Genomic DNA, 17,149 nt, shown 5'->3' on the forward strand with positions numbered 1-17,149 from the left:
AATAGGTATTGTCAGAATTGAGGTAGGGGATGGGAAGGTGGAGAAGGAAAGTAGGATAAATTACTGGGACTCTATCATCTGGAAGGACCTGGGATGAACCCCTGGTAAAAGTGTTCTAGGAAGTCCTCCTTTGCTGAGGCCCGAGTAGGCTGTCAATGACCTTCAAGACTATATCCTACTCTTCCTATTCAGCTCTTTCCTGTGAAAAACTGCCAGGACAATCTTTCTCAAAGAACATGTCCAATTTCACTCCACTGTTTAAGAACCTGGTGTGGCTCCCTATGACCTCTGGGGTCATTTTAGCCCTCCAGCCTTCCTGAAACTTCTGCTATAAACTAACTCCTCTGTGTACTGATTCAACTTCATCTTTTGATTATGTCTGTCGTCCTCCTACTTTTGATTATGTCTGTGGTCCTGTCTGTGGAACCAGGTCTTTTTCATATACTCTTCATTCATTCATTCATTCAGCAAATAGATGGGATAGTCAATAAGTTCACTCAAACTCTAGTATGCTATGATTATGCCAGCTATAATGTGAGTAACTCTTATGTAGAAATACTGTGGGGGATATAAGAACATAGAACAGATTATTCCTAGTCTTAAGATTCTTATTACAGTAAATGGAAACATAAAAGTCTGCCTTCACCAGCAGAGGAAATATCTTTATTCCCTAAACCACACTCTTATATCCGCATTGTCTGAGCAATGTTTCTCGGCTATGAATTTCCTTCCTGCCTGGTCTACACTAATCCTTTTCACTTCTTCCTTCAAATCCATACTTAAATTTACCTGCTCCAGGAAGCATTCTCACTGGAGTCTTGGTCCTGGGTTGAATAGACTCTTCCTCAGAATTTGTGGATGCAGACAATTCAAGGTTGTTTGGCTTTTGCTACCTGCTGCTTTGCAGTCTTCAGCTTATTTCACACGGGCCTATGTACCACCTCAATGGCCATTAAAGGAGCTCTCTGAAGGAAGGCAGAGCTGTTCCTAGCTCTCCCTCTGTCCTCTTAGTGTGATACTCTGCACACAGCCCATGGCATGCTGCTGAATGCTGTTGAACGATGTCTCTCCTGTCCTCAGGAATTCAGATCAGAAGCTCATGGCATGTCCCCTGTGTGCATCTGCAGCTCAGGAAAGTGAACTTAACTGCTTCTCTTGACTGAGCCCTTGACTCAGAAACAGATGATTAGCTTGCTTGTGTAATGTCCGGAAGGAGCAATGCAACCTAAAGTAGGGAGGATGTAAAATCAGAAATATTACACGATGTGCACGTGGGCCTGGGACAATGGTTTTGACTCTGCGGCTTGTGCTAGGAGACACTAAACAGATCAGGTTCAGGACCCATTAACATCACATTAATCTTGGCTAGCAGTGAGGCAAAGTCACCAAGGATTTGGTAGATTCCTAAGCCCCTCCCACATCAGCTCTCTGAGGCTAACACCACACGGAACCTGGGTTGGAAGGAAGTCCTCTGGTGACGGCGTGTCACACATTCTGATCCATCCACTCCTCAGAGACACCATTTTCTGGGCCTGAAGTGTTCTGCTGTTTTGTTCTGAAGGAATGAGAATCCAATCTCAGATGAGCCCGATCCAGAAAATAGGTCTCGATGTGAGCTGCAGTTATTTCCCTTGCAGCTTTCTTCTGTGCTCGCTTTAGATTGCTCTCCTGCAAAGCACAGAGGCAGCTGCCCCGGCACTTGAAGGGGGTGACAGCCACTCTAGCCTCAGGCCCTTGTCAGGCACCACCCAGACAGCTTCCAGGGTCCTCACTGCTAGCATCTGTCTTTTGCTTGGGCTGTTAAATTCCCATTAAAGGGGCGCAGAAACACCCTCCTTGAGCATTATTTTTCACACACGCACACACACACGTACACACAGAGCATAGTTTATAGCCACTCGATTTGCCACCTGCAGTTTATAATAGAATGGACCTGTGGGATTATAAACCACTTTATTTCTGCACAGAATTTCTCAGCTTGAGGCCAAATTGAAGGGCATTAGTCATCAGTAATTTGCAGCTATTTTTAATGTTTTTCACTCAGAGAGGTTTAAGGCAGCCAGAGCTAAGATAAATTTCCCCCTGCTTTGGTGAGGAAGTGAAAAATCTGATCATTTAGTTAATCATTTGTCATAGCTGTAGGCGTGTATTGTTCCTCAGCCACTGCAACTTCGTGACTGATTTGTCATTTGGCAGCATGGCAATCTGAATATTAGATAAGTTCAATTACACACCATTCTTTTTTTTCTCCCATATTTGTATAGGTTTAAAGTTTAAAATTCATAGAATGCTAGAAAGGGAACTTAGAGATAAAGTCTAGAGATCTTTTGAGTTGCCCGGGGAGTGCTGCCAAATGCCAGTTCCCAGGCTCTCACCTGGACATTCAGTGTCAGCAGCTCTGCGTTGGAATAGGTACAATGAGTGGTGCTTAGAGCAAACTTTGAGAAGTAGTGATTAACGCGACCATCCCATTTTTTCGCATGAGGAAACCGAGGCACTAAGTGTTGACAAGACTTTAGAGATTTGCCAGAGTTGCAGAAATACAAGCCTGCCCCTCCAGATCAGGTTTCCTGGTTTCCAGTTCACTGCGTTTCCCAGCACCCACGAGAAGAAACACTGGTTTCTCATGCTCTAGAGTCAGCCTGGCACTGCTGCCCCTTGGGGCCCTTCTCCGCATGTGTGCAGAAGCGAGACCTTTGGTTAGGAGGGTGGCCGCTTCCTGTCTGTCTCGCCTCACTCCTGGAGAGGGTCTTGTCGTGCCACTCCCTCTTCCTTTGCCCCAAAGACCTTCTGCCCAAACAGAAGTCTAAGGTAAGACTCAACCGTCAAAAAGCAAACAAATAGGGTTTAAAAAGGTTCTTCTTGTAACAGTGTGGAGAATAGGCTGTAAGGGGCGGGGGGCAAGAAGGAAAGCAAGCAACAGGCAGGGAGGCCATGGCTCTGGTGTGGGTGGCAGGTGTGTGGTGTGCACACCTGGAGGAGGTGGCAGGGCTGCATGTGGTGCCCAGATGGAAGTGCCTGGTGAGGGGTGAGGGGTCCTTCTTCTAATGGTGGCAAGTGGGGGTGGTGGTTTGGCAGATATCTGGATTCAAGAATGTGTTTTTATTATTCAAAGATTTTTTAGTTGAAAAATTAATTTTACTTATTTTTAAGCAGCTTTATTGAGATATAATTCACATGTATACTTGGCCCATTTAAAGTGAATAACTCAGTAGGTTTTGGTACATTAGATTATTAATTTTTAAAATTGTGGTAAAATATATGTAGCATAAAAGTTGCCATTTTAACCATTTAAAGTGTACAATTCAGTTATAGCAATTACATTCACAGTGTTATGTAACCATCAGCACTATCTATTTCTGAAATTTAGAAAAATTTATTAATTTTAGAGAGAGGGAAGGAGGGAGGGAGGAAGAGAGAGGAACATCACTTTCTTGTTCCACTTATTTTTATATTCATTGGTTGATTCTTGTATGTGCCCTAACCAGAGATCAAACCTGCAACCTTGGCTTACTGGGATGATGTTCTAATCAAGAGACACATCTAACCCACTGGGATGATGCTCTAACCCACTGAGCTACCAGGACAGGGCCTCTTATTTCCTAAACTTTTTAAAGAAATTGAGGTCACATTGGTTAATTACACTGTATAAGTTTAAAAGGTACATTGCAATTTGATATCTGTGTACAGGGTGTCCAACCTTTTGGTGTCGCTGGGTCACAATGGAAGAAGAGTTGTCTTGGGCCACACATTAAGTACACAAACACTAATGAAAACTGATGAGCAAAAAAAAAAAGGTTTTAAGTAAATTTACGATTTTGTGTTTGTAGCCAGCCTGAGCCTCATGCGGCCCATAGGCCTCAGGTTGGACACCCTAGTTCCATTCATCTCCATATATTTGACCCCTTTACCTGTTCTACCTCCCCCCACCCTCTTCCCCTCTGGTAACCACCAATCTGTTGTCTGTGTCCATGAGTTTGTTTTTGTTTTGTTTGTCCTCTTCTTTCTTTCTTTTATTTATAATCCACATAGGAGTGAGATTGTATAGTTTTTGTCCTTTTCTGTCTGACTTATTTCACTTAGCATAACATCTTCTAGCCGTATTCATGTTGTTGTATATGACAAGATTTCATTTTTTAGTGGCTGAGTAATATTCCATTGTGTGTATGTGTATCACACCTTCGCTGTCCATTCATTTTTCTATGGACACTTAAGTTGTTCCGTAGCTTGGTTATTATAAGTAGTGATGTGATGAACAAACATAGGGGTACATATATCTTTTAGAATTAGTGTTTTCATAGTCTTTAGATAGATACCCAGAAGTGGAATTGCTGGATCATATGGTTGTTCTAGTCTTATTTTTTTGAAGAAACTCCATACTGTTTTCTATAGTGGCTGCACCAATTTACATTCCTGCCAGCAGTGCACTAGGGTTCCCTTCTTTCCACATCCTAGCTAACACTTGTTATTTGTTGTCTTTTTGACAATAGCTCTGCTGCCGGTGTGAGGTGATAGCTCATTGTGGTTTTGATTTGCACTTCCCTGGTGATCAGTGATGTTGAACATCTTTTCACATGCCTGTTGGCCATCTGTATGCCTTCTATGGAAAATGTTATTCACATCGTCTGACCATGTTTTAATTGAGTTGTTTGGGATTTTTTTGTTGTTGGTGGTGATGAGTTGTGTAAGCCCTTTATATATTTTGGATATTAACCCCTTATTGGAAATATCATTTGCGAACATCTTCTCCCATTTGGTTGGTTGCATTTTCGTTTTGTTGATGGTTCCCTTTGCTGTACAGAAGCCTCTTAGTATGATGGAGTCCCATTTGTTTATTTTTGTTTTTAGTTCCCTTGGTGTTAGATTTAGATCCACAAAAACATTGCTAAGACTGATGTCCAGAAGCTTAGCACCTATGTTTTCATCTATGTATTTTATGGTTTAAAGTCTTATGTTCAAGTCTTTAGTCCATTCTGAGTAATTTTTTTTTGTGTGTTGTGAGACAGTGGTATAATTTCATTCTTTTGCATGTGGCTGTCTAGTTTTCCCAGCATCTTTTATTAAAGAGACTTTTCTTTTTCCATTGTATGTTTGTGGCTCCATTATCATAAATTAGTTGTTCATACATGTGTGGGTTTATTTCTGGGCTCTCAATTCTGTTTCATTGATTGGTATGTTTTTTCTGCCAGTGCCATACTCTTTTGATTACTATAGCTTATAGTTGAGTTTGACAGGAATGCATTTTTACAGCAGAGCTGACAGGACTTATTGATTGTCCATAGGAGTGCTAATTAATTAGTTCTATATTTGTGAAGTAATTTGGAACTTGTTAGAATAAAAATCATAAATTTGAAAGATTTCATTCCTACTCATTTATAGCCTTTAATGATCAAATTATATAACTTTGTGTTTTGATCTGTGATATAGCTTGGTGCCTATCTTAGTTGGTTTGGCTACTATAATGGAGTCTCATAGACTGGGTGACTTAAATGACAGAAATGTATTTCTTACAGTTCTGGAGGCTGAGATGTTCAAGATCAAGGTACCAGCACAGTCAGGTTCCGCTGAGAGCCAACTTCCGTGTTTGCTGTGTCTTCACTTGGCAGGAAGAAAGGCAATATCTCTCCAGTGTATTTTCTTATAAGAGCACTAATCCCATCATGAAGGCTTCACCCTTATGACCTAATTACCTCCCACATGGCCCACCTCAAAAATCATCACACTGGGGATTAGGGCTTCAACTTAACATATGAATTTGGGGGTGGGGCACAATCATTTAGTCCATAGCAGTGACTTTCATCTTGGAGCATAAGACTTCACACAGAAGAAGAGAATTCTTTCTCTAAATAAAAGCAAAGATTTTACAGAATGTATTCCATGTATTAACGCTTTTTCAGTTACTCATGGTTTTTGTAAAGTATGGTCACTTTCATAAATGAGAAAATACTTTTAGACAGTTAAATGAGACTTGGTTGTAAATCTACAGGAGCTATTTTGCAAAAGTTAGAGGCCAAAATGACAAATGGCTTTTCATCAGCCCATGAAAACTGTGGCTTTTGTCTGATTTTTCTATAAGTCTTCTTAAAAAGTGCCACATATCCATTATCCCTCCCTGCTGGCTCTGTGAGCACAGGGGGCCCTGCAGTTCACAATCATTCTCCAGGCTGACTGACCACATGCTGGGCCCAGCTGTCCCCCAAGGTACAGTTTCGTGGACGGTTCTAACCACGCCACCCAGGTGCCATATAGGAACCTTCCTTCTAGCTCACAGTATAAATCCTGGCCATTTTCTCCCCCTCTCACTTGGAGCCTCCTCAGGATGTAACTGCCCTCCTAACCACCCCTCTTTTGAAGACAAAATTCCAGACCTTTCCTTAACCCTCTTCTCCTCCTCACCTGCTCTGGGGCATTTAGCTCAGTATTAGCTTTGTTTCTTATTGAAACTGTCTCTCCCCTTTCCGCTCTCTGTTCCCTCCCAACCTCCCTGTTTGCCCTTCCTCTGGCTTCTCTTCCATGCCTCATAGCCCTACTAAGTGTACAGATTGTGGGAGATTCTCTCCTTTCCCCTCTCTTCCACACCCACCTCTGCCTTGAGAACCTGACCAGGGTCACGGGTAGACATGAGCAGTAGACATGAGCAGAGGTCTCAGCACAACTTCTCTCCTGAGCTCCAGTTCTGCTGCTTCTTTCTTAGCCTTCAAATCTTCGGGTCTCAGTTGGAACTCAGAGCCTCTCCCCAAAACTGTGCCTCCTCCAGGGCTCCCCATTTCTGTCAAGAGTATCTTGCCAGCCAGGGTAAAAAATATTAGCTATTTTTTGCATTCCACTTTTTCTTTTCATTTCTACAGCCTATGTTTTACCCCAAATCTGCTGATTCCACTACTATTAATCTTTTCCCAGATACTGTGTCTCTCTTCCTGAGACTCTGTGTTAGTTCAAGCCCTCATAACTCTAAGCAAAATCCACAATAGCCTCCTGGGTCATCTTCCCAGAGTTACCTCCTTCATCTATCCTTACATGCTCCTGCCAGGTTAGCTCTCCTGAACTGACTATTAGGTCACTGTTGTGTTCAGAAACTCATAGCTTCCCACTGAATGATGATAATACTACTATTCATTGAGGGTTTGCTGTGAACCAGAAATAGCTCTAAGAAGTTTACATGCATTTACATGTTATCTCAATCAATTCATAGAACCAACCCCACAGAAAAGATACTACTATCCGTATTTTACAGAAGCTATAACTGAGGCCCAGAGAAGCTAAGTGATTTGCCTATACGAGAACGTTCAAACACTTAGCAGGGTTTTCAAGGCCTCCAAGATTCAGTCCCAGGTCTACCTTTCAACATTCAGCCAGTATTTGGAGGTATTTGCTATATATTCCTAATTTAATGGGGCTTATATATATACCGTGGAAGGAAATAATAGGAACTAAACAAATATACACACAACTAGTATTTATAGCATTTAGTGTTGTAGAGGAAATAAGCAGGATTATCTGAGTGAGAGTAATAGAGGAAACTATTCCACATGAGGTTGGGTTTTTAAGGTTTTGTTTATTTAGTTTTAGAGAAAGGGGAAGGGAGGGAGAAAGAGGGGAAGAAACATCCATGTGAGAGAAACACCAATCAGTTGCCTCTTGCACATGGCCCGACCACGACCAAACCTGCAACCCAGGCATGTGCCCTGACAGGGAATTGAACCGGCGACCATTTGCTTTATGGGATGACATCCAACCAACTGAGCTACACTAGTCAACATGACATGGGGTGGTTTTAACTCATCTATCAGTGTTTTTCACTGATACAGGGTAGAAGTAGAGCTGAGTGAGAATTACTTGAGGGTCCTGTATAAAAACGCAGATTCCTCCACCCACTAGCAAGTCAGAATTGCTGGTTGGTGAGCACAGAATCTGCATTTTAAATAAATTGCTGGGTATCCCCAAATTCTCCCAACCATGGTTCCCATCCCAAGTCCTCTATTTTCCAGTCTCCCCATCTGCTCCCTCTGCTTGGCAAACCTTCTGTTTATCTCTGTGTGTCCAGCACCAGCTTTCCCTTTAAGGCCCAAGTGAAATGCTGCCCCTGTATCCTCCTGGCTGGGTGAACTATCTCTCTCCTATGGGACATTTATCACTCTTTATTTTGCTGTATAGTTACAAGTAAATATATAGTGTATAGTCTATAGTCTATAGAATAAGTATACAGTCTATACAGTAAGTATATAGTCTGAATACTTATACAGACTATAAGACTTACTTATTTTCCTATAGTAACTCATGTTCAAGTCACATTCTTTTATGTACTGAACTGCATATCCACTTAGGTCAGGACTGACTCATCAATTTTGAACTGTTTCAATGACTTGCTCAGAGTAGGTGCTTAACATGCATTTTGTGGAATGTCTGGCTAAGCTTAAGCAGACCTGGAAAGAGACTTCCTAAGCACTTTACTCTGAAAAATAAAAATATAATCTACTCCTGCTAGAACTGAGGAAAGCTTGCTCCTTTTTTTTTTTGGCTGACAACTGGCTGTTCTTTAGCAGCCTCTAAATGACGTCTACTTCAGCCTACTCTCCCTGCAGCTGCAAGAGTAACCTGTTAAAACATAAGTCAGATCAGTTCCCTCCTACCCAGATCCCACCAAAGGCTTTCTATCTCAGTCTAAGTAAAAGCCGGGTCCTTACCTCCAAAGTGCTGACAGAGACCGAAGTGCTCTATCTGCACTTCCCCCACTGCATGTGTGTCTGACCTCACCTCTTCTTGCTTATTCCAGGGGAGCCACACTGGCTTCTTCACATACGTATTGCACTTACTTATTTTATCGATCGTCTCTGTGTCACACTAGAATATAAGCTCCTTGGAGGATAGTTTTGGTCTGTTTGATCATTGCTGTATCCTCAGCACCAAGAAAAATGCCAGACACTTAGCAGAGGCTCATTAAATATTTGTTGAATCAATAAGGCAGCAAAGAATAAACAAGATTTGAATCCTGGCTCCCAGCTTAACTTAACCTTTCAGTGCATCAGTTTCCCTGTATGGAAAATAGTAATAGTTCTTGTCTCATGGAGGTATGACATATGGTATAGTGTCCATTATCCAGGATTTACTCAGTAAATATTCCCTACAGTATGTGAGGTTTTATGGGTTGCTTAAACGGTATTCAGTGGCAATATTCCTCTCTTTTCTAGCTAGTGGATTTTTCCAGGATGTATTAATAACTGTGTTTTGTGCTTACTAATGGCTGAGACTACCACACAATAGTGAAAGAGTGAATGCTTTTCACTATTTCCATTTTATGGGTAAGGAAACAGGCCCAGAAGTTTAAGCAATTCTCCCCTTGCAGACACAGCTATTGAGTATAAAAGCTAGAATTTGAACCCAGGCTAGAGACCGTGCTATTCACCTTATTTGTTGCTGCTTCTCAGTGTGGACACAGTGAAGGAGTGAAGCCGTTGTGAGAGAACGGCAGTGGCTTTCTTTCCTTCATAGCAGCAGGAGAAGTTGAATGATGGTGTCGGGTGTTCTTCTCACCTCCTTGGTGGAAATAATTCTTTTACTCCAGCAGATCTTGTCAGGGCTGATCGGTTCCCTCTTCACTGCCCAAAGCTCCCTCTGTGTGTCTTCAGTGAACCCTCACCTGGAAGCAGCGCCAGGGGCTGTCTTTGGTTGTTAACAGAAAGGGCACTGGCACCTATTGGGCCCACACGGTCCCGCAATATGTAGGACATCCTGCACAGTGAAGGACTTTCTTGTTGAAAGTGCCCAAAAAGGGGACAAAAAAGAATGTAAGAAAAAAAAAAAAAAAAGCTCCCAAAATGCCTCCACTATTTTTTTTCTTCTTGAATGTCTTTTCTACAATCCTCACTAACCCAAAACATACTTATTTCAAGGGTCAGTTTAAGTTGTTGCTTTGAGACTCCAAGATTCAGCCCTCCTCATTTAACGACACTCAGCCTCTTCTTTCGTTTCACAAATGTTTGTTGAGTGACAACTGATGCAAGTGCAAAGGGGACTCATATGGATTAGATCGCCCCTGCCTTTAAGGTGCTCAGGGTCCGCCGGAGAGCGGAGGTTTATGAGGTTTATTCGCAGAGCGAAACCATAGGGCAGCTCACCATTTAGGAGCACTGAGGAGTTTCAGAGGAGCTGCCTATTTGTGCAGTGATTAGGGATAAGCTGTTTCTTGAAGGAATGGTAGGATCCTTGATGAATGGATATGGTGGAATGAGCGCTTCTGGTGGCACAAAATACATGGATAAAATTATAGAGGTTCACACACCCAAGGATGATTCAGGAAACGGCAGAGGATTTGGCTGAAATTTGTCATAAACTTGATACAGGAAAATGACAGGAGATTATCAAGACAAGAATGGAGGGCTGCATCTAGGCTGCTGAGGCCTTAAATATCTGAGTGAAGGATTTGGACTTTAATTTAGCAATAGGGAGGGATCACAGGTTATATGTTTAAGCAGGATGGTGACATGAAAAGATCAGTGGTTTTGGATATTGTATCTGGTTGTGAGGTCCATGAGGAATTGTAATAGAAGGAGACAAGGGGGAAAAAAAGACTAGTTAAAAGGCTTTTGTAGCCATCCTTATGAGATGCATAGAGGTGGCCACAGTTGGAGTGGAAAGGGAGGGAGAGAAATGAACAAAGCAGGGACACAGCTTAGTGACTAATGTGAGAGGTGAGGTAGTGGGAAAATATTTTGAGACCTGGGCTACTGGGAAAATGGTGTGCCCCTGACAAATCGGGGAGTTTAGTGGTTTTGAAGGAGCCGAAGGTGGTCCATTTTGTCTAATGCATGTTAAGTCTGAAGACAGGGGGCACACTTAAGTGGAGATGCGTGGCAAGCAGTTTGAGATCCTGGGTTGAGGCTCAAAAGGGAAATGCGGTTGGAAAGACACCACCTACGAAGACACTGACAGGCAAAGCCTTGAGTGTAGATGAGACATTTGGAAGACAAGTGGAGGACTAAAGGCAAGAGGACTTCGTTTTGAACTCCCACCGTAATGGGAGAACGGAAACTGATTCAAGAGGTAGGGAGCAGGAAAGGAACCGGGAAAACAAGCTCTAGGGGAAACAAAGGGAAGGGAGTGTTTTGGAAAAGTAAAGGCAGTGAGCAATGACTGATGCTTGGAGAGTGTGGATGAGGATTAAGTGCCTTGAACTTCATGACCGATTTAAAAAAAAAAAACTTTGAAATAACAATTCAGTAGGGAGATTGGGTTAGGAACTGGATCCTCTGCCCTGTCAAACAAACAAACAAAAGCCAACATAGCTATGCATACGTATGTGTGTGTATATGAGTGTATGTGTGTGTCTGCAATGATATTCAAGAGCGGATGTGTTTGAATGGTGGGATTTTATGAGTGTTGTAATATTTTTCTTTTATTGCTCTTTATTTTCCCAGTGTTCTATGAAAACACAATTTTTTTTTTAAATTAAGAAAACCTCACTGGTTTTTAAAGTTCTGATTTTTAATCCTGTGTTAAATAAACATTTACTGAGTACTTATTATGCAATGGGTATTTGCCTATGAGGCAGAAAAAATTACTAAGGCATCCCTTTGTTCTCTAGGGGCTCGCTGGTAGAAAAGATTAATGAATGAACAGTCAGCGCCAGGTAATGTGATAACTGCTAGAAAAGAGTACACAATAGAGTGGGACCATAAAGGAAAAATCACCTCCAATGGGAAGATTAGGAAAGACCTCCTAGATGACATCACCTTTGAGTTGTATTCGAATGGGTTCTATCTAGCTGTGTGCAGATAAGGTTTGGTTTTTGAAGAAGCCAGTTCCTACAAATGGGCCTGGGCTTTATGAGCCTTTACCATTGTATCCTGCACTTTCTTGTATGTTATAGTTTGGAATTATTCTCTAATTTGTTCATATTAATATGGTGTATGTTTTCTTATTTCATGTGTCTCTGGGTGTTTATTATATTCAGTATTCTTACAGATTTCCTCTGAACTTTCACTGTTCTCCTCATTTCTTTTTAAAAGCTCTTCTCTAGATCTGAAAGCATTCTTCTATGATTTGTGATTCATATAGAACATATTATAACAGTTAGACAAAATGTTATGAATAACAATTGAAATGGAAATCTTCATCATGAATTTTCTCACAAGTATCAAATGTTGCTGGACAAGTTTCTATTTAAATCATACTTGCTGGGCTTGACTGACTGCAGGAGTTTGCAGGGTACATGCCTCAGATCGCTTTATTTTCAGCAAAGTAAGGCTGCACTTCCACTAGGGTGTGGGCCAGGCTCCTCTGGGGTTTGTTAGGAACTAAAACCAGCCTGTGAGGGCCTTGGATCAGCCTGTAAGAAGGGTGGGGCGGGGTGGTGGGGCTTCTTAGAAGAATGCAGTAGGTAATTTCATGGATATTCAAGGACAGACAACAAAGCTGGTAGGTCTCAGAGGGCTTGGGTATAGAATTCATGGTGAACCCACTGGCCAGTCTTCTCTCAATCCTGGGCCTTTTGGTTTCTTCTCTGCTTTTTTTCTCAAGATGGGCTTCTGCCGCTGTACTTGCTTTCTGTTCTCCCATGACTTCAGCATGCCTCTGGGCCAGAAAAATCTCCTCTGTGGAGCCTTTTATTTATTTCTAAAAATTATTTATCTTTTAAAATAAAGTAATATATGCACCAGCAAATAAATGACAAAAGAAATGTATAAAATTAAAAAAATTATATTAATTTCTCCCTTTTCCAAACTGTCTGACTCCTGGTACCTTTCCCTAAAGTTTAACAGGGTTGGTTTTTTTTTTTTAGCCTTCTGAAAGACATTTAGTAAGACAAACACGTATATAGAGAAATACACACACATAAACATGCACATAAAATGGCTATAAATGCAACTGTTCTCTTTACTTTCACAAAATATAATCTTTACACATTGATCAATACTTTTTAAAAACTCTGTGTATTTTGACATTCTTTCCATATTAGTTAACACAGGACTTACCTTCTCTCATTTAAGTGGCTAGATAGCATTTCATTTTGTGTAATTATTACAATTTATTAGATAATTTCTCTGTAATGACGGACCTTTAGGTTGTATGTAATTTTCTCTTGGAAACAATGCTACAATGAACATGCTTGTATATCTGTCTACTAGAAGTTTAACTCTTACATTTGTTGTATGATCAGTTTCAAGCTAAGTCTTATGTGCATAATGAGGTAAGAGTAGAGATTCTTTTTTTTTATTCTCACTAATTTTTTAAGAAAGGACTACATCTTCTTTTTTTTAATTTTTGAGAGGGTAGAGATTTTTTTTTTCATTCTATATGTGGCTATGCATTTGTTTCAGCACTGTTTGTTGAGAAGATTTTCCTTTCTAATATATAGAAATGTGACTGATTTTAAAATACTGAGTGACCTTGTACCTTATAATCTTGATAAACTCACTTATTAATTCTACTAGCTGTTTTTGTAAATTCCATCACACTTTTTATCTAGATAACTATTCAATATATTATCTGCATATAAAGTCCATTTTATTTCTTTCTTTCCAGTTTTCATTCTGGATGCTTTTAACCTCTTTTTCTTGCCTTATTCCACTGGCTCCACCACCATGTTGAATGCAAGCGGCGAGAGCAGACATCCTTGTCCTGTCCCTGGTCTTAGGGTGAAAGCACTCAGTTTTTCACAATTAAGTATGATGTTAACTCGAGGTTTTTCCTAGGTTGAAGAAGCACAATTCTATTCCTAGTTTGCTGAGCTGGTTTTCTTTTTAATCCTGAATGAATGTTGAATTTTGTCAAGAGCTTTTTCCACATCTATTAAGATGATTAAATATTTTTTTCTTTTTCAGTCTATTAATATGATGGATCTAAGTGTGCTTTTTTTGATTACATACATAGAATAAATGTCTACCAGTAGAACTGTGGTATTTGAGAGATTTTGACTATTATCCTAAAAAATATTGTGCCAATTTACACACTCACTTATATTGCCTTATGTGCTTCTATCTCCAGATCCTTCTCAATACTGAGTATTATCAAACTTAAAAAAAATCTTGTCAGTCTGATAAGAAATAAATGGCATCTCAATATTTTGATTTTCACTGTAAAAGTTATGAGTAAGATGTAGTATCTTTTCTATGTCTATTATACATTTTAGTTTATTTTCTATTAGACTGTTCATTTTCTTAACCTATTGTATATACTGTTTATAAAAGGAGAAAATTAGCTCTTGTCATAAATATTTTATCCTACTCTGCTTTTGGAAAAATGTTAATACTTTAAAAAGACTGTCTGGAGATAAGTTTTTTAACTTTATGCAGTTATATTCATAAATTTTTTATGGCTTTTGGGTTTTATATTCTCCTTGGAAAGATCTATTGCCTATGCTGAGATTATAATACATTTTACCCATGTTTTATTTTGTTTACATTTTTTTATCCCTTGTAATCTATTTTGGTGAAAGGAGTGAGGTATTGATCTGGTTTAACTTTTTTCCTAAATAGCCAGAAAATTAAGCCAATACTATTTACTGCTTGATATTATTTAGTCCATCTTTTCTTTATAGATTTGAAATGCGATCTTTATCATAAACCCTATTTCCTCATTATTGCCTGCCTTTATATATTGTGTTCTGTCCCATGTACACCTAGTCCTGTCGTATAATGTTTTGACTACTGTGGTTGTATCCTGTTTTAGTATCTGGTCACATATTGTTTCCTAATTTTTCTGTTTCAGAATTCTCCTGTTTTCATGTTTAATTTTCTAGATGGACTTTAATGCCCTTTTGTCAAACTCTTTTTTTTTCATATCCAGTAATTTTATTGACATAGCAAACTAGGTTTTGTTTCGCCTTGTTTTTATTCTTTGTCTGAACACCGTTGGTAGACTCTGTCTTGTCTGATATGAATGGACTACTTTTTACTTTGGCTTGCTGCTGCCCTTTCTTTCCATATTATAAAGATTATTTTTCCTACTCCACTGCTGACCCATAAGTATTATTGTAAATTTTAAACTGTGGTCTGCCCACCGCTACCCTTTTTTTTTTCCCCTCAAAGTCGTTATATAGCAGTTTATCACCTTACTTCCTGGAGGGGCAAAAGCCCCAAGTTTTATTTTATCTAATTCTTAAAAAAATAAAAATTAAACACTTATAATATTGACTTTCAAGAAAAACTTCAGGAAGAATCAACGTCTTCACAGTAAAGTTTCCTACCCAAGAATAAGGTGTGTGTCTTTCCATTTATTTAAGCCTGTTTTTATTTCCATGATTTTAAGATTTTATTTTGTGTACATTCTGCTGTACTCTTGTTAGATTTAACTTTGGGTATTGTACTTTTTGATTTCTATTAAAATGGTATTTACCATATTTTGCCATGTGTAATGTGCTCTTTTTTGCCCAACTTTTTGAGGGAAAAGTAAGGTCGTGCATTATACATTGGTAGTACTAATTCCATATCTATATAAATGTTTTTAATTCTTTTATTTATGCTTATGCATTAAAAGTGTAACTCTAGAAAGCAATAATGACATCTGCATACAAAATAATACCCTGAAATATGATAATTGGTTTTGTTTCTAAATATAAATAAATAAGTAATTGAATTAAAAGATTAAAACGAAAGATATTTTTTCTGAAAGTTTGGGCCAGAAAAGTGTGTGAGCATTATACATGGCAAAATATGCTATTTTCTGACATATGCTATATTTAGAAAAATTTTGATTTATATATATATAAATTTTTTAGTCAGCCATATCATTGATTTAAGTTTTTTTTCCAATCATTTTAACTTTTTTTTTTTTTGCCATCAGTGTTTATTCCTATACTTTCTTTTGTCTAGTTGCAATGGCTAACAATACTTCCAAGAAACGCAAGATAATATGGAGATTGTGGAAGATCATTGTATTTTTCTGACTTTATTCATGATGGTTTTATTAATATACTATTAAGCAAGATATTGACCTATGGTTTGAGATATATACACTTTATGTAACTTAAATGTTATAAAGGAATTAAGGGATCAATCTATTTTAATTTTTCTAATGGTCTCAAAATTGAAAGGGATATTGACATTTATCAAATTCATTTTGGGTATCAATTTGTTCATATGGCTTTGTACTTTGATATTTTAATGGGAAAAATGATATTAATATATTACCTCATGTTGAATTATCTTTACTAAATTCTACTGGCTGATTTAAAAAAATGTGTTTGTTCTTTTAATTTAATTTTTCTAGTAACTCATTTGTAGTGTATTTTACAAGAGTTCTAGTCTACAGTGGCTTAGAAAAGAAATAAAAAACTTGTCTTTGGCCATATTTGGTTTGAGAATAAATAGTGTACATGACTTCCCTTTGGATTCCTTCAGTTAGAACTGAGTTTCATGGTCATGTCTAACCATGGCAGAGGCTGGACATGTGGTCTAGCCGTATGCACAGGGAAACGGGAAGGATGTGAAATCAGTGAGCTCTTGCCGTCTCAGGCACACTTAGCTCACATACCTAGAAACTCAGCCTAAAGTTTGAAATTGAAAAGAGAGGACTAAGTCCCCAGGGTGAGGTTGAGCTATGGAGGGTATATCCACCTTACTTTCATCCATATTGGCTGGTTTTTAACAGGATTCCCTCACAAATATTCTTAAGTAAAATTGATAGTAGTTTTATTTTTGTGTGCTGCTTTAATCAGGTTACAGTAAGAATGTTTTGCTATTTTTACTACAAGTGATTTGTGGTTCTTATTTTCAATTCATGTTCTGGAAAAGTATAAATAGTATTGGAATTATCTGTTCTTTGAAAGTCTGAAAGAGAAACCACCTGAGTCTGGTTTCTGAGGGGCTCTTTTTAAATATTCTAAATCTCTTCTATTGTTATATGTCTACTTAAATTCTTCATCTCTTTTGGGATCAATTTTTATCATTTCTATTTATCTAAGAAAGCATCCACTTTACAATTTATTTAGAATTAGAACAAGTCATATTTATAATTTATTTATTTAGAGATTTTTCAATGGAGTGTTCCAATGTTTTCAATTGTGGTTCAAGTACAGTTGTCTCCATTTTCCCCTGTGTAGTGTTCCAATTTTTAAATTTCTTATGTATTATGTTGCTTTTTTATTTCTAATTTTATTTGCGTTTTCTTTCTCCTTTTCTTAACTAAACTGTTCTATTATTATGTTTTATTG

General features: G+C 38.7%; 1 protein-coding gene across 11 annotated transcripts in view; it reads left to right on the top strand.

Annotated features, from left to right (window-relative positions):
• The first annotated feature begins 2,378 nt into the window (after positions 1–2,378).
• The window catches only part of MYO3B (myosin IIIB), a 440,217-nt gene continuing 425,446 nt past the window's right edge, over positions 2,379–17,149 (top strand). For 7 of the 11 annotated variants that reach the window (XM_045196325.2, XM_045196335.2, XM_045196326.2 and 4 more), the window contains exon 1: positions 2,972–3,021. In XM_045196325.2, coding sequence (XP_045052260.2) covers positions 2,996–3,021 — 26 coding nt within the window. In that variant the 5' untranslated portion in view covers positions 2,972–2,995. Of the gene's footprint in view, positions 2,812–2,971; positions 3,022–12,351; positions 12,415–17,149 lie in introns of those variants that run through there. The other 4 variants (XM_045196330.2, XM_045196338.2, XM_045196327.3 and 1 more) reach the window with 3 other exon arrangements.

The sequence above is a fragment of the Desmodus rotundus genome, chromosome 2, assembly GCF_022682495.2.
Source record: "Desmodus rotundus isolate HL8 chromosome 2, HLdesRot8A.1, whole genome shotgun sequence".
NCBI classification, from domain to species: domain Eukaryota; kingdom Metazoa; phylum Chordata; class Mammalia; order Chiroptera; family Phyllostomidae; genus Desmodus; species Desmodus rotundus.